We start from the raw sequence: 17,827 nt of genomic DNA, 5'->3' as shown, positions 1-17,827 counted from the left end.
AATAAATAAATAAATAAATAAATAAATAAATAAATAAATAAATAAATAAATAAATAAATAAAAAGAATCTCAAGTCTTCCCATCGGAGTAATTCCAACTGTTCACTTCCTACCCATCCCAGGAAAAGTGGCTTTTTGGGGAGCGGGGAAGGGCTATTTTTAAATAACCGTTCTTCTGACAAATCAAGCAGAAGTCATGAAACTGAAGATCAAGGTCTGTGGATCTTTAAGGGATAACAAAAGACCAGCAGCTAGAAGCCAGGGCCAAGGGGAACCAATCCGGGTCCCAGCGCCAGCTCTGCAAGGAGTCATTTTCCCTGCAGAGACTGAGTGTCCTTGTCCATAAAACAGAGTCGATGTAGCTCTTGATTCTCTGAGAATGGGCTGCCTGTCACTGGGGCATTTGAGGTCCATGAATGTCAGAAGGAGAAGCGTTATAGGAAAAAAAATTAAGCTGAGCGGTGGAAGAGGGTGTGCTGGGAGTGGGGGTCACGGTTTTAAACAGAGTAACCAGAGAAGACCCCACACATTTTATCCGGTTTCTTTCTTTCTTTTTTTTTTTTTTTTAAGATTTTATTTATTTATTTGACAGAGAGAGACAGAGTGAGAGAAGGAACACAAGCAGGGGGAGTGGGAGAGGGAGAAGCAGGCTTCCCGCGGTGCAGGGAGCCCGATGCGGGGCTCGATCCCAGGACCCTGGGATCATGACCTGAGCCAAAGGCAGACGCTTAACGACTGAGCCACCCAGGCGCCCCGACCCCACACATTTTATTAGTGAGGGGGTGGGAATCTGGGAAAGAGTGTTCAGGCTGAGGAATCCGTAAGTGCAAAGGCCCTGAGGCAGAAACATGCCCCGGGGTGGGCACAAAAGCCCAGCAGAGGAAGCGAGGAACAATGTAGTAGGACAACAGGGACAACTTAGGTCCCGTTCTACAGCCACTGGGAGGACTTTGGCTTTACCCAAGTGAGATGAGACCACTGGAGGGACGTCATCCAATGTGTACAGGAACTCTTAGCAGACTATGGGGCACAAGGGGAGGCAGGAAGACCAGTGAGGGGGGTGCTGGGGTTGTCCAGACAAGGGATAGTCCTGGCTCAGCCACGGTAGCAGAGAGAGGACGAGAAATGTTTGGACTCCAGATAGTATTTTCTTTTTTTTTTTTTTTAAAGATTTTATTTATTTATTTGAGACAGAGAGCATGAGAGGGAGGAGGGTCAGAGGGAAAAGCAGACTCCCTGCCGAGCAGGGAGCCCGATGCGGGACTCAATCCCGGGACTCCAGGATCATGACCTGAGCCGAAGGCAGTCGCTTAACCAACTGAGCCACCCAGGCGCCCCGCATAGTATTTTCAAAGAAGCCAATAGGATGTGCTGATGGACTGAGTGGTGTGTATGTGTGTGTGTGTCTTTTGTCCTTTGTTGAGATGGGGCTGAGAGGGGCAGGGTGCGGGTGTGTAGCCATCCCCGCCACTGCCACCAATCTTCCCAGCTCCCCGCTTCTAGGCCCATGGTAGGACGGCCATCCTCCAGCCCCTGAGGGTGTTAGATGCGACCTTGGGATTTGCTCTGGCCAACGGCAGGTGCCACTTCTAGGCAGAAACTCATCCCGCGCCCTGGCCTCAGCAGCCATGGAGGCCTGGAGATGGAGCCTCTCTTATCCGGGTCCCTGAGGACAACATGAAACACAGTCGCCACGGTTGTTTGAACCTCCCCAGATTTGCAGCTGGTTACGGCAGCGTGACGCAGCCTGTCCCAGCTGGTGAGGGCACGACAGCAAGTGGTTAGTGTGGGGTTTGGCCATTCCCTTCAAACCCCCAAGTGGAGGCAGCAACAGAGTGGTGACTCGAGACTTGTGTCCACCCCACCCAACTGTGCTCTGGGGAGGGTCTTCCTCCCTCTCTGCTTCTTCCAGGACCACCCAGAAGCTCTCGCATGGCAAGGTGGGGGGATGCGGCATGAACAGGGGCGACAGACAGAAGCAGGGAGTTGAGCCTCTCCCTCCCCTTCTCCAGAGCTGGACCCTCTGACAGAGAACACAGGGTGGACAGAGGCCCGGAGAGAAGGGAGGACAAACGGACACAGACAGAGGGTTGTGGAGGATCCACAAGTGTGTCCCAGAGGCGACAGGGCGCAGATCCAGTTGGCTTGCTGAGAAGCTGCCTCCCACACACTGAGTTTCCTAGCTTGCGAATGACTGACAAAAATAACCTGGTAGGTTTGGAGAGGCCCCCCAACAGGGCATGGGTGGAGTGAGGAGGGAGACTGGGCGAGGGGCCGGCATGGCTGCCCTGCCTCCCCTTGCCCCCCCACGCCCAGGGCCAAGGGAGGAAGCCCTGGAAGAGCCACCCTGGGCAGAGCCGCAGACTCCTGGAAAAGGGCAGAGAAAGGGCCAGAGGTGCCCCCTCCTGCCTCCCGGGCTATGTCAGGCTCCCCTCTGTGGCTCCCCTCCAGCTCCTCAGGCCCGCTCCCTCCGCGTGCGTGCATGTGTGTGCGTGTGTCTGCATGTGCCCCTGTGTCTGTCTCTCTCCCTCTCTGTCCCTTCGTCTTGCTCTGCTTCTCCCCACCCCGCTCTGTCCTCTCCCCACCCTGGTCCAGCCATCACCTGGGACCCGGTCCCTGGGAGGCTGGGACACAGGACAAAGCCCCCACAGTCACTGGCCGTGACCCCAGTGGGGAAGAGGGCAGGCCCCGCACCCTACAACCCAGTTATCCCAACGGCCTGGGCAGCGTGGGGCCAGGCCACCTTCCACATCTCATCACCATCACCAGCCAATTACAGAGTTCGGGTCCCTCGTGTTCATTTTTGGAGCTGAGGGACTGTTTGGGGGGCAGGGATTCTGGCCTCCCATGGGGAGGAGATATCAACCAGGAATCCCTGGAAGGAGCCCATCCAAAGAGCCTGGTACCACCATTACCCCCACTTTTCAGATACAGAAACTGAGGACCACGTTTCCTCTGAAAACTCGGAAGACGAAAACCTCCTGCTTGCTCTGTTCTAAACCACGGTCTCCACCAGTGTCCCCACCCAAACCACACGTTCCTTGGGATCTGTGAGGTCCAGGGGACAGGCCTGGGGAGCCATGGGGGCTGTCTGACCCTGCCTCGTCACGTTGTCCCCCCACCCTTCCCCCAACACACACAGCCTGCCACCCCCACCCCCCGCAGCCCTCCTCAATGATTCCATGGGGTTTGAGCATTTCCAAGGCAACATGCACATTCCCAGGATGGGGAGGCACTGGGTGTCAGCTCTCCGATCCCAGGGGATTTTGCCACTTCCTAAGGACCGCTGTGTCCTGCTCCTGGGACACCACAGTGAGAAGCTGAACGCCGTCTCTGGTCTGCTCTGAGGTGCTCATTTTGGGATGAGAGATACAAATCGTGAAGAGGCACGGAAATAAATAAAAAGGTCATTGCAGGGAGCCACCTCAGGAGGAGACAGAAGCTAGGGCTAGGTGTTGACAAGGCAGAGACCTACAGATACAGGGGAAGGGAATTCTGGGCGAGGGACGGGCAACAGCCAACCCCCCCGCAGTGGGAAATCAGCTTGGAGCATCCAGAACTGCAGGGAGGCCAGTAGCTCAGAGCAGGGGGAGCGGAAGGTGGTCCCGGGAGACCAGAGAGCAGGAGGCAGGGGGAGCCGGCCGGCAGGGGGAGCCGGCAGGCAGGGGCTCGGAGGGAGGGAGCCAGGCTCGCCCACTGCTTCATTCCCAGATGCAAAATGACAGGGCTGGCTCCGAACACTGGTGCTCACGCCCGCGGTGTTCCCCAAAACCCCTGGGGAGCTATTTAGAAATACAGATTCCTGGGCCTCACCCCAGACACACCAAGCAAAAAGTCCAAGGGCAAGACCCTGGGGATCTGCATTTTAACAAGTTCTCTAGATGAACCAGGGGCATAGGCCAAGTTCGGGAAACACCAGGTGGATCAGAGATCGCCTGATGTGGTCTCCGGGGATGGACGTCAGGAAACTGTCAGCCAAGTGGTGTGTTTGGGGGGATGCCTTTCTCTGTGATGTGGGCACCTGGTTTTATGCCAGCATCATAGAGCCCCAGAGCCCCCAACAGTTAAGAACCCCTGGCCTCAAGCACAGCTGCAGTGTCTTGGCTAAAAGAAGGAGGCCAGGGATGGAGGGCATGGCCACAAACTCCTTCGGTTCCCAGATGCACCCCTGCTGGGTCAGGGGGGCATCTCTCTTCCTACCTGACCAGCATCTACTGCCCCTTTTACTAGGACCAGCCCCGGAGTCTGAAGGATGCCTGTGATAGAGCGATTGCTTTAATACCCCCAATTCCTCCCCCTTCCATGTATCCATGCCTTGGCCGCCATAACTCTGCAGCACCCCCACACGCTGACTCTGGGCTTAGCCATGTGACTTGCTTTGGCCAATGGGATGTAAGTACACACGGTGTCTGCAAGGGCTGGAAGAGCACAACATAGTGTGGCTTGCTCCTGCATTCACGTCTCTGACACAACCATGAGAACAGCCCGGGCTAGCCTGTTGGAGGATAAGAGGCCCAGGTTGCCTCCATCATCCCAGCCCCCAGCCAGTGCCCACTGCACGTGAGTGAGCCCAGCCCAGCCTAAGTTGCTGAGCCACAGACTCAAGCGGAGTAAATGCCTGCCACGGAGGCATTTATTGTTGTATGCCACGGAGGTTTTGTTGTTACGCAGCATTACGTGGCAAGAGCTAACTGCTACACTCCTCTCACTCTCAGACCACATGGCTCGGGCAGAGATGTCTTCATCTCCTGCCCCCTGGGGTGTGACCATGTGACCAAGGGCACAAGTGACCAAGGCCTGGCCACCCACTTGGGCCACACTGATCAGTTCAGGGCTGGGGACACAATCCAGTTCATCCTCCGAGAACCAGTTCTGGGACTTTGTTTCGACCTTGGGAAGGAAGACCTTGCTTTTCCACTGAAGTTCTTAAAAGGACAGGAGGGAAGTTCAAAGCTGTCAGGGACAGCCAGAGGGGAGGGTCTGCTTGAGAATGAAGCTAATCCAGAGGAAGGCAGAGCCAAGTGCTGGAAAGACAGAGTCCCAACAACTCTGCTTGATCCAGCCACTCCACACACCCAGACTCTTCTCATGAGACTTTCTATTAAGAGGCACCACGGGGGTGCCTGGTTGGCTCAGTCGGCGGAGCATGTGACTCTTCATCTCAGGGTTGCAAGTTTGAGCCCTAGCTTGGGTATAGAGATTACTTTATTTTATTTTATTTTTTTTAAGATTTTATTTCTTTATTTGATAGAGAGAGACACAGTGAGAGAGGGAACACAAGCAGGGGGAGTGGGAGAGGGAGAAGCAAGCTTCCCGCTGAGCAGGGAGCCCGACGTGGGGCTCGATCCCAGGACCCTGGGATCATGACCTGAGTCGAAGGCAGACGCTCAACGACTGAGCCACCCAGGCACCCCTAGAGATTACTTTAAAGTTGGGGGGGACGGCTGGGTGGCTCAGTCAGTTAAGCGTCTGACTCTTGGTTTTGGCTCAGGTCATGATCTCAGGGTCGTGAGATCAAACCCCGCATTGGGCTCCAAGCTCAGCACAGAGTCTTGCTTGTCCCTCTCCCTCTGCTTCTCCCCCCACTTGTGCTCTCACTCTCTCTCAAACAAATAAATAAATAAAATCTTTAGAAAAAATCAGAATCTATAAAAGAAAAGACCATAGTTCCTTTTTTTTTTTTTGCTCAAGGCCATTTCAAATGAGTTTCTCTTGCTTGCAGTGATTCCTACAGTCCTGGCCAAGAGGATGGACTCCTTTTTGGAATGTCTGCCCTAGCACCCTCCGTTGCCCTGGCCCTCTCTCCCACAGGACTGGTTGTGCAATCCTACCCCCCTCCCAGAACACAGCAGACGGGACCAATCGCGGCCCCCTGCACCACACCGTCCCATCAGATTCTGTCTCAAGACTGTGAACCAACAGACGTGGAATCAAATCTTGTTACCAGCAAAGCTCGGCTCTAGAAATCGCAAACTGGCAAGAGGAGGGTTTGCTCGCCCTCTTGGAAGTGTTTGCTTTTGGCCTGCAGCAGGGCAGGCTTCTTATTTTTTAATTGAATCGCTTCCCAAATTTTAACAATCAGGAGATTTCCTAGAAACACCTGGAGTTTTGGCAAAATGGACAACAGGGTCCCATATGGGCCTCCACCCTGCAATGAGAATGGTCATCTAGGGCTCAGCAGCTGCCCTTCTAGTGGAGGCAGATGCCCCCAGTTCCCCACAGCCCCCACCACCCCTCTATGGCCCTCTCCTGTTGTTCCAGGCTGGCCCCTGTAGGATTTTAGTTGGCAGGAGGGCCCACCACCTCGGGCCTCCAGGAGCCCGGGTGGCCTTGGCTCTGACCTGCGAGGCCTCGTGATTGCGTCTCCACCTGGACGCTGTGGGGGGCAGTAGCCCCCCATGAGGCACGCCTTTTCCGTATTGGGGCTTGAGTCCACTTCTGTCACTTGGGACCAAAAGAGCTTCAACACGACGGTCCTGCCGGCAACACAGAGAGGCCCGAGGTCATAGCATCCCCAAAAGCCTGGTCCCCCAGATTAGACAGGGGCAATGAGCACACTGAACCCCTCCAGCTCCCCACGGGGTCCCACGGAGCACCGCTTCTCAGGAGCAGAACAGAAGAGGGGAGAGCGAAGAAGACTGACTGACAAGTCTGTGGGAATGACGGGCACGGAGCACAGAGCCGGGGCCTCTGGCTGTACCCAGAAGTCCAGAGAAGTTCTAGAATCCCAAATGCATTCAACACACAGTCACTGCACCCTCACTAAGTGCCAGCTCATCTAGGCGTTGGAATGTGGCACTCTGTGACACGGACCATGTCCTGTCCCCACAGAGCTGGCTGGGGAGCAGAGGAGAGAGATCATAAGATAAAGGAGTATGATATGTAGTGGGTAACACCATGATCACAGCCACGGGGGGAGAAGGTGGGAGGGAAGTGCTGGGGTGGGGGGTGAGGTTGCTGATTGAGAGGACGTGGTCAGGGAAGGCCCCTGGGAAAGAGGACATTTGAGCCCAGACCCGCTGGCCTTGCAGACATGTGGGAGAAGAGTTCCCAGATGGCAGGAACCCGCAAGTACAAAGGCCCTGGGGCAGAAAGGCATTGGCCTGTTCAAGGACCAGCAAGGAGGCTCCTGGGGCTGGGGTGGAGTGAAGGGGGTGCCGTAAGAGAGGTGAGGGGGGTACAGCACAGTGGGCTACAGGCCCTGGAAGGTGTTGGCCCTGAACCTGCGTGAGACGGACTGCACAGCAGACGGAGGTGATCTGACTTGGGTTTCACTGCTGGGTAGAAAGCAGACCATGGGGGCTGAGGGCAGAAGCAGGGAGCCCAGGGAGGGCCTACTGCCCTAGTCCGGGGGCGGGGTGCCAGGACACAGGCCAGAGCAGAGCTGTAGGACCTGGTCGGCAGGGGCTGGATTCTGAATGAAAAGCCGGCAGGACGAGATGGAGACAAGAGGACCAGAGGCACCAAGGAGGACTCTTCCAAGGCCGGGGCCCCTGGAAGGGGGCAGGTCGTGTCCACAGCAAGGGGGTGGCCTGTGGCCTCCCGGGAGGGCCCACTGCCACTCCCACGGGATCCCGGGCCCGGTTGTTCACAGACCTGCCAGGCTTTGGAGGAAAGCCACAAATCCAGATGTTTCCGTGAAGTGTCTCCATTTTCAACTGTTGTCAACTCATTCCAAGACCGTAAATACTGCAGGGCCAAAGGAAGCAGATGGACGGTTCCGAGCGGACCCCGGGCCATGGGGTCAGTCACAGCCCTTACTGGGTGTTTGCGGTGCTTTACCTCCAGCAAGGCTGGTGAGGCAGCTCTGATCGTCCCTGCGTCCCAGCCAAGGAAACTGAGGCCCAGAGACGGCGAGCCCCCAGCCAAGGCCACACAGCAGGCGAGCGGTGGCACAGGGGCTGGGGCCCCGGCTGTCTGTCCCTGAAGCCTGCCATCATGGGGTGCTCTGTTGCCTCTGCCATCCAGACAAAAAAATACAGAAAACCTTCCTTCTACACATGAGGAAAGAAAAGGCCAGAAAGGGTGGGAATGGGACTTAGCCAGAGCCACTCGGCAAGTAGGCATCGGAGCCTGGGCTCGAACTTGGGGCTTGTGACGCTGGTGCACAGCTCTTCTTCTACTGGAGGAGCCCAGGGAGCCTGAATCAGTTGCGTTGGTGGGGGTGTGGTGCCGCAAAGCAGGCAAGAGCCAGCTTCTGGAACCTTCTGCCTGGGTGCACATCCCAGCTCTGCCTCTGGTTAGCTGTGTGACCTTGGGCAAGTCACTTCATCTCTCTGTGCCCCAGAAAATAGGTGTAACCATGGCACGAGGCTGTCAGAGAGCTGTTCTGGAAATGGAAGAAAACAACACTGATCGTGGTGGCCTTTCACAGTCCCAGTCCTCGCCCATCGGACGAGCCTAACACAAAGCCTGTCTGATATTACACCGACACGCTCCGAGCCCTAGAAGCCTCCTGGGTGGGGACATCATATCTGTCCTCGTACTCGTGAAAAATGTAGTGGCCTAACTGAAGGGAGCAGGCAGAAGATCTGGGGTTTTCTGTAGAAAAGAAGGGGAAGGGGCGCCTGGGTGGCTCAGATGGTTAAGCGTCTGCCTTCGGCTCAGGTCATGATCTCAGGGTCCTGGGATCGAGTCCCGCATCAGGCTCCCTGCTCCTTGGGAGCCTGCTTCTCGCTCTGCCTCTCTCTCTCTCATGAATAAATAAATAAAATCTTTTTAAAAAAAAGAAAAGAAAAGGGGAAGAAAGGGGGGCTCAGCTAGGGGCTTTGTCCTCCTGAGTGAGAATGGCCCCACCCCACAAGCACCTGGCTGTGTAAAGGAGGGCTGTGTGTAGTGGGCACCTCAGTGAAAGGGGAGGTGTCCCCAGTTGGCCCCTTGCCTCACTGCAGGGGAAGAAGACACTTGGAGCCCGAGAACGCGCAGCCCTCCCGACAGCATCCAACATTCACCCCACAAATGTTCGCTGAGCACCTACTGTGTGCCAGTGTCCTGAGCCCTAAGAAGCAACAGTGAACCAAGCAGATAAATGCAGGTTCCGCCACCTTCACGGAGCTGGTAGGCAATACACAAAGCAGACGAGGTAAAGTCCGTGGCAAGTACTAGAAGAAAAAGCAAGCAGGAAACGTGGGGAGATCAGTTTTGAACTGGGTGCTCAGAGAGAGCTCAGCACTGACTTGAAGAAGTTTCCAGAAATAGCTTTGCGGCCATCTAGGGGAAAAGCATTCCAGGCAGAGGGAAGGGCCAGTGCAAAGGCTCTGAGGCTGAGTGTGCCTGGCGTTTGGGGGCCAGTGTGGCAGGGACCACCAGTGACCACAAAGGCGGGAGGGGGGGCAGGAGAGGAGCCCAGAGAAGTGGCACAGCCGGGGAGGAGCCATGGGAGGATGGGGTTTTGACTCTAAGTGACAGCAGGGCCATCGGAGGGGGCTGAACGAAGGAGGGACAGGATCTGGCCATTGCTGTGGGGCTGGGTGGAGAGCCGAGAGTGGGGTCAGCAAAGGAAGCAGGGTGACCGCTGCAGAAGTGTATGGGAGAGAGGAGGGTGGCGGCCCTCTGGAGGGGGCAGGGGGCACTCACACACCCAGCAGGTGAGCGGCACCTTCCCCACACTATTTCCCTGAATATTCCCACCTCCAACCAGTGCCACCTGCTCTGATCTCTGCTCTACAGGGGAGCAAACTGAGGCTGTTGCCCAAACCACACTGCCAACAGGAGACTCGAGAAGCTTCCATCCTTCACAAATGGCGTTGCTCCACGCATCCACCCATCCCAGGAGAAACAGTGCTCCTGCTTCCTGTGACCCGTCCCTCCCTTCCCTGCGGCTGCCTCAGTCCCACCTCCCTCCAGGCATCCCAGCAAGCCCTCCTCCACCCTGCCCTGCCTCCCCAATGGCCAGGCTTCCCGAGTCACCTACTTACTCAGGTTCAAACACACACGAGATGAAACCCAACCTCACCTGTGCTCCCACTTAGCACAACCACACGTCCCGCCAGCCCATCTCCCCAACCCCCAGACCTTCCCTGTTCTTTCTCCAGACCTTTCCTCCGCTGCCCCCACCCCCAGAATGCCAACAACGGGCAACCACCCAGCCCTTCTGACCGTCTAATACGGAGGAGAAATCCAATTTGCGTGAAGGGCTCGGGCTAATTCTGTGTCAAGGCCACGCTCCCTTTCTGTTTGTTGAAGGAGGTTGATGCTCCTTCTTGGAAGAAGGAGAAAAGCTTTCTTTGTGCCCGGTCTGGTGAGATTATGTCTGTTTAGGACAGGCTGCAGTTTTCTTTGTGAACGCTGTAGACTTTTTCATGTGGGTAAAAGGGCTTATTAGATTTTCCTGTGGCTGCCCAGAGTGGGGAGAGGCTTTTCTGGGCACAGAGAGAAATTACCGAACAAGCGTTGGAGAGGAAGGAGCACTTAACAGCTGCTTCTCATGGAGAGGTCAGGATTTCGTGGGTGGTGTTTTCGTTGGGGTGAACGTAAAACACCGGGAAGGAAAGAAAGCCTTCCCTGTAGTTTGGGCGGGAGGGAAAGAACATAGTCCTTGATGTCTCAGGGGTGGGGAGAGAGGAGCGCAGGATTTTTTATGGGAGGGGGGCTGTTGGAGCATTTTTTTTCCCTCTTCGAGTAAAAATTAAATTACAAAATGGTCACAGAACGCAGAACAAAGGTTGTCATAGCAACAAAAGTTTGAGGCCAGGTACTCCCTGACATCCTTACAGGATCACGGAAGCGGTGAGGCAGGATTTGGGCATTGTGGGTTCAGCCAGGGAAACCATCCAAGCTGGCACAGACCTCCCCAATTTCTCACTGGCTCTGACAGGCTGATAACTATTTTCCAAGCTCTCGGGGAGGAAAATTGTGATTTTCTGGGAGGGGCGATCTCTAGCCAACAGCGATCAAGAGAAAAGGAAAAACTGTGGGTTTGTTTTATTTACCCAACAAACTAACCACCCGTATTTTTACGAACAGAGGACTGGGGAGAGGGTCTCTGGTGGGGAGCCCCCCAAAATGGTGCCCGTCCCGGATCCCCCAACAGTATCATTCACTTGACCCTGATGCCCTTCTGTCCCCGAAGATAATCGGGGCCCCCTCACCAGCTGGGACGCCTGGACAAAAACCTCTCTGAACCCCCAATTCCTCATCTGAAGAGTAGGCACCCTAGGAGGGCCTGCCACGGAGGTGTTGGCAAGGAGTCAGCAAGATCTGGCAGGTAAGAAGTTTAGCAGTGCCTGGTGCGCATTAAGGGCTCAATAAATGTAAGGCAACATTGCTTTAAATGTTTTTCAGTTAATAATCTTTTAAACTGCTCGGGCTTAAACATCCCGAGTCGAGCCTTGGATGAGTGACACGGATGCGCGCCGCACAGGGAAATCACCACAAGAGGTGGGGCCATGACCTTCAGGGAGAAGCCAGGAGAGACCCCAGTGAAGAGACTCAGCCAGCCATCGGCAGCCGGGACACCCCACGAGGCAGGGGCCGGACCACTCCAGAGACACAGCCTTGGGTTTTTAAGTATGTGTGTAAAGGAAGGACAAGGAGGCTGAGCTTCTACACAAAGGAGAAACTTGGTGACAGTGGAGGTGATGTGTGGGGACCTTTACCCCAAAAGGTGCAGATGTTCCCCAGGATAAGACATTACGAGGCCTCCGTGGAAAAGGGCAGGGTCAGACTGAGTGGAAAGCAGAAAATTTTAGCCAAGATGCCTTTTGAGGTTTTTTTTTTTTACATCCCGGAGTAAAGATGTGAGTTCTGAGTGCACATCAGAAGGGAGTCTGATGGGGCGAAACCGGTCAGAGGTGGAAGCCTATTCAAACAGCGGGTGTCTTGACAAACGACTAGCATCACAGGTGGTCACAGAAAAGTTCATCAGGGCACCGCCAGAGGCAAGGCAGAGCGCACGGCACCCCAGGAAACCTTGCTGGTTTATCATCCCAGGCCCTCATCCAACATGAATCCCACCAAAATGTACCGACGACCTCCTATCCACTAGATGCTACCCAGAGGCTGGGGATGACGGTCAATCAGGCAACCCAGGCCCTGCCCTCACAGGGACATCCTGTGGAGACAGGGGACAAGAGGCTAGTGACCAGAGGCAGGCTCCAGAAAATCTGTTGTGCCAAGCATAATGAAGAAGATAAAGGTGGTGACGAGAAACAAAGTTAGGGGACCCTGCCTCCAAAGGGGATGGGGAGGTCTTCTCTCCAGAAGACCCTGCCTGGCAAGCCGGGTGGGGGCCTGCCAGTGGAGTGAGGAGGAGCCAGCCAGGGAGGATGTGGGGAAGGGAATTCCAGACAGAGGGAGCAGCCTCCTTGGGTTTATTTTACACCTTCTTGTCTCTCTGTCCTTTAGACAACCAATCGGGCCAACAGCTTGTTCAGGGCAAACTCCATTGTCACCCACCCCCATGAACATCAGGGTACCCACATAGACCACGTCCCTGAGCGCAGAAGAGCTGTGCATGCACAGACTTTTAACCTTGGGGAGAGAGGTCAATTCACTCGAGGGTCCCACGCCCCGACCTAGAGCACAACATGATCTGGGAGGTAGTGGGTGGTGTGGCCCTGCACCCCCACCCTCGCCCCACGGCCTCACTGCCCGTCTGGAGGACACTCACTCCGCCCCGGCTGCCCTGGGGCGCGCACGGGAAGAGGAGCGAGGCAAAGGGCGCAGTTTGATCTGCCTTCTGAAAAGTCACCCCCACCCCCACCCCCACCAGTTTTGAGCCGAGCCGAGCCGAGCGGTCCCGCTTTCCCGCCGCCTCGCCCCCCTCCCGCTGCATCCTCTCCCGGGCGGGGCCAGGACACGAAGGGCTCCCCGCCGGGAACCCACCGGCCTCCCCGCACCCCCGACTCTCGTGCCGTCCGAGCTCCCTCTGGGAGAACGACACCACCCCCCCGCCCCTGGCTCCGGGGATCTGCGAAGCGGGGCGGGGGGGGGTGGACCTCGTAGCAGCAGTCGGTGCGCCCTCCCCCAGGCGGGCCGGGCCGGGAAGGGGGAGCCGGTGCCCCGCGAACGAAGGCGGGGGAGGGGGCGAGCCCAGAGACGAGTTCTGGCGCGGAGAGGAGCGCGCGCCCCGCCGACCGGCCGCTGGGCTGGGTGCCCGGGAGACGCGCCTCCCCGGGGCGCGGCGCCGTCCGCAAAGGCGCCCGGCGCTCGGAAAGGGCAGCGGCTCTGGCCGGAGCCCCGGCACGGCGGCGCGTGCCGGCCGCCCCCCACTCTGCCCGGGCCCGCTCCCGCGCGCACCCCGTGCCCGGGCGTGCGGCCGAGTCCTGCGGAGCGCGGGGCTCCTCGGCCGGCCGCCGGGAGGGAGCGCGGGGCCGGGGCTCGGGCCGCGGGGGCCGCGCCGCCGGGGGCGGGGAGGGTGGCGGTGGCCGGGCGCCGAGCCGCCGCTCACTCACCGAGCCCGCCGAGCTCCTCCTCGCACGAGTACCAGATGCCGGTGTGGAAATTCCTGAAGAGGAAGCGGTCGTCGCCCGTCTCCCAGCTGTAGAGCGCGCCGCCAGGGGGGCCGTTCCCGGCGGCGGCGGCGGCGGCGGGGGCGGCGGCGGGGGCGGCGGTGCCGTTGGCCGTGGCGTTGGCGCCCGAGTTGGGGCAGTTGGCGCGCCCGCCCTGGCCGCAGCCGGGCTTGGGGACCCGCTGCGTGCCCTGGCACCAGTGCGTGGTGAGGAAGGCGGTGGTGGCGAAGAGCAGCGCCAGCAGGTTCAGGGCCACGGCCAGGAGCGCTCGGCCGCGGCGGCTCGTCTTCATGCCGCCCGCGCCGCCGGGACCGCGCCGCCGGGGAGCTCCGCGCGCGAAGTTGGCAGCCGGCGCCCCGCGTCAGCGGCCGCTGCCCGCCGCGCCCCGGGGCTCGGGCGCCTGCGATCGGCGGCGGCGGACGCGGCGCGGGCCCATGGCTCTCCCCGCCCCTCCCCGGGGTGAGGGCGCGGCGCGGGGGGCGCGGGGGGCGCGGGGGGCGGGCGGCAGCGGCGGAGCGGCTCCGGCGCGCCCGGAGCCCGGAGCGCGAGTGCACCTCGACGAGGAGCCGCCGGCGCCTGGCAGCGGCCGCGGCGCAGGGACGCGCGCCCCTCCGTGGGGAGACACCTGCAGGCGGCCGGCGACACTGTTGCGGCGCCCGCCCTAAGCAGGGAGAGGGGGCGCCCCACGCCGGGCTCGGGCGGGGGACCCGGAGAGAAGGGGCGCCCCCGAGGAGCCCCGCACCCGATTGGAGGGGCTGAGAAGCAAGGAGAATGCCAGGCAAGGCGCTCTCGGAGAAAGAAGCTCCCCGCGGGGGACGGCGTGGGGGGGGGGCACACACCCGCCCAGGAGGAGGCATCCTACTCAGTAGAGCGTGCTGGGCTCCCCAAGAGGCACAGGGACCGGCAGGAGGGAGCCCGAGGAAGGAGCCCTGAAGGGTCAGGACTGCAAAGTTTCCTGGCTTCCCATAGCCAGGGAGCTTCAGGCTCAGCTGAAAGGGATGCCTTCTGCGGGACCCATCGGAAGGGGTGTCCTTCCAGGAACTCAGGGTTGTAGAGTCTTTGGGGCTTGTGCTTTCCCCCAGGGGGACTTAGACTGTGTAAACCAAAAGGAAGGACTTCTCTCGCCCTTGGAAGCTCCAGTCAGCTGGGCTCTATTATGGCATGGGACGGCAGCAGAGGTGGCAAAGAAGTGCCCCATACGGGATGCCAGGTGCTGTGTATGACAAATGAGGCTTCCTCCTGCAGGCCATCCCCACCTGAGATCCAGGGCAGCATGATCCAAGGAGGTCTGGACACAAAGTTGTAGCTGCTAGGTAGGGATGTCCTACAGAGGCTGTCTACCCAGAAACTTCAAGGTTGGGGTGGGGGAAGAATGGTTAAGAATACTGACTTCAGGGGGGAAAAAAAAAAACAAGAATACTCACTTCGGGGTCAGGCCGTTCTGGGACTTGACCCGCTGGGGGCTTTGAACATGTCACTTAACCTCTGGGAGCCTCAATTCCGTACCTATAAAAAAAAAAAAAAAAGAAAGAAAGAAAAGAAAAAGAGTAAAAAGGGGGAGAGGCCTATCAGGCTGCTGTAATGAGATCGTGCCTTTAAAAAAGCATTAGGAGCATAGTAGGTGGTCAATAAATGCCAGCCAGTATGATTAACATCTGAACCAAGATCAGTGGACCAAATCCCCACAAACCCTTTTGAGCTCTCTTGTGCAAAGTGGGATTGCCCAACTGTAAGCACCCCCAGCCCCACCTCGGCTCTGAGGTGACCCGAGCTCCCTTCACGCCAGCAGTGCACGGGGCCCAGATGCCCAGGGTGTACGACAATTGATCACCTGTTGATTGCAAGAGCTCATCTGAATTCTGCCCAAGCTGAGAGCTGCTCCCAAAACCCCCAGCTTGTGGAATGGCAGGGCTTGCAGAGGTCAAGGTTAACAAAGTATGAATGGCCTTATTCTGGTGGGTGAACCTGTGCTCACGGTCAGCTGGTGGGTGACAGTAACTGTGAGCAATGTCCCTGGCAGGAACTCATATGAAGGATGGCCAGGGGTCTCCAGACTCCTTCATTAGATCCCTTTTCTGGCCCTACACAAGGCCTTCCCAACTATTTTGAGAAGGAGGACCTCCATGCAATAATCACGGAGTTGAGGGTATGGGTTGACAGAGAAAATATATAATGGCCAAAAAGCTGCAAGGACTTCAGTATCACTTTTATTTTTTTTTGTTTTGTTTTGTTTTTTTAAAGATTTTATTTATTTATTTGAGAGAGAGAGAATGAGACAGAGAGAGAGAGCATGAGAAGGGGGAGGGTCAGAGGGAGAAGCAGACTCCCTGCCGAGCAGGGAGCCCGATGCGGGACTCGATCCCGGGACTCCAGGATCATGATCTGAGCCGAAGGCAGTCGCTTAACCAACTGAGCCACCCAGGCGCCCCAGTATCACTTTTAAATAGGTGTGCAATACTGCAGGACTGTGTACTCTTTTGAAAATCAGTCCCTCAGATGGAGGCTTGTGACAATGGACATGTGGGCAGGACTCGGTGACCTTCAGGCTGGGAACTCTGTCCTGGGCATTCGAAGCCAGCAGATCCCAACTGAAATATGTCTCAGGGATCACACCCTCTTCACAGAGCGGGGTTGCAATGTCCTTCCACTCGTTGAGCACCCACTGGATGCTCAGAACCGGGGAGAAAAGAGAACACAAACATTAATACCTATGATGTAGGGTATGCAAGTGTTAAAAGCCAAGGGCAGAACTAAAGCAGGGGGCAGGGATAGAAGTGAAGGGAGCAGGTTGGGACTTTAAAGCAGGGTTTCGAGGAGGCCTCACTGGGAAGATGACATTGGAGCCAAGGCCTGAAGGATGGTGGGAGCAAGCCATAGGGACATCCCAGGAAAGGAGGTTCCAGGAAGTGGGAGTAGCCAGTGCAAAGGCCCTGAGGTAGGCCGATAACTCCAAGAGCAGTGTGGCTGGAGCTGAGCGGGCAGCGAGGAGAATAGCAGAAAACAAGGGTGCAGAGGTGATGGGGAGAGGGTGAGGATCATGGTCTGGGTAGGTCCTTACGAGGACTATGGCATTTACCCCGAGTAGGGTGGAAGCCCCAAGCGACTCTGAGCAGAGGGGAGACAGGATCTGACCCTGGGTATGACAGGACCTCTCTTGCAGCTGGGTGAAGAAGAGGACCAGCTAGGGGCTAGTGAGTAACTCCAGGCAAGGTAATGCCAGTGGTTCTGCCCAGGGGGGTGGCAAAGGCAGTGGAGGCTCTGGGTCCATTTTCAAAGCAGGTCCAGCAAGATTTGCTCAAGGATCTGCTTCTCTCTCTGACCCTCCTCTCTCTCATGCTCTCTCTCTGTCTCTCTCAATAAAAAAAAAAAAAAAAAAAGATTTGCTCAAGGATCAAACATAGGGTGTAAAGACACCCCTGGGGTGTTTGGCAGGAGCTCCTCCAAGGACAGAGTTGCCATTTGTTCAGACAGAAGCCCTTGCAGATCTGGGGCCACACAGGGAAGATCAGAAACTCTGGCTGATTCCGCACCGGGCCTTGTACTCAAGCTGCAGATAAGATTGAAACAAATGCAAACTCCTTAGGCCGCCCCTTGGAGAGGACAGGTATTTTCAAATAGCCACTAACAGGTGAAATCACCTTGGGTGTGGCCAGGTGTTAAGGAAAACTTGGTCGTGGCACCTGTTAAAGACAGCAAGGCACGCTTTCTTTATTCAAGGGGCCACAGCAATGGGGGTTTGGCCTGAGGGGAGAGAGATGGGGCTCAGGCAACAAGGCAAAGAGGGAGGCTAGAGCGGAGGCGCAGGGTGGGGTCGATGGGGGAAAATTACTAAGAGGAAAATAGCACAGCTAGAGGGATTCCCGCTAACCCGACTTGACAGGAATCTCACCGGCAGCCCCAGGTGGGGATGAGGAATCTGAGTGAGTTTCAAGGGTGAGGGATTCTTGCTAAACTGACCCTGTGGGATTCTGGCTAAAACGGGACTAAGCCGGCCAAGGACAGAGCCCAAGGTCAGGGCCTGGTTCGGAAGAGGGCTCAGAGGGGCCTGACGTTGCTTTGGTCAAGGAGAGTCTATGTCAGGAGTGAATGGGGGTGGGATTTAAGGGGCCCGAAATGTGGTTCCCCTCTCTTGAGCCACCACCATAGGCCGAGACCTCCCATTTCCCTGCTGCACCCCACCCCTGCCGGCCCCCATCTAGCTCCCTTCCCTGCACTTGCTGCCACAGGGATGAGCCCAGCTCCTCTGTTTAACCTCCTCCCCCCACTGCTTGCCCCAGGACAAAGTCTAAACGCTGTTCCAGGTCCTTCCGAGATGGGCTCCGGCCTGCATCTCCAGCCCCTTAGCCCACTCCTCCCACCACCACGGACACCAGACCA

At 57.3% G+C, this 17,827-nt stretch overlaps 1 protein-coding gene across 3 annotated transcripts in view; it reads right to left on the bottom strand.

The window, feature by feature from the left end:
• Positions 1-13,742, bottom strand: part of GSG1L (GSG1 like) — a 203,217-nt gene extending 189,475 nt beyond the window's left edge. For all 3 annotated transcript variants that reach the window (XM_034988165.1, XM_034988166.1, XM_034988167.1), the window contains exon 1: positions 13,394-13,742. In XM_034988165.1, coding sequence (XP_034844056.1) covers positions 13,394-13,742 — 349 coding nt within the window. The remainder of the gene's footprint in view (positions 1-13,393) is intronic.
• Between the last annotated feature and the right edge of the window lie 4,085 nt (positions 13,743-17,827).

The sequence above is a fragment of the Mirounga leonina genome, unplaced genomic scaffold (genome assembly GCF_011800145.1).
Source record: "Mirounga leonina isolate KUSES-001 unplaced genomic scaffold, KU_Mleo_1.0 Mir_454, whole genome shotgun sequence".
Classification (NCBI taxonomy): domain Eukaryota; kingdom Metazoa; phylum Chordata; class Mammalia; order Carnivora; family Phocidae; genus Mirounga; species Mirounga leonina.
Note: the sequence above shows the minus strand (reverse complement) of the source record. Positions and strands in the feature narration are given on the sequence as shown.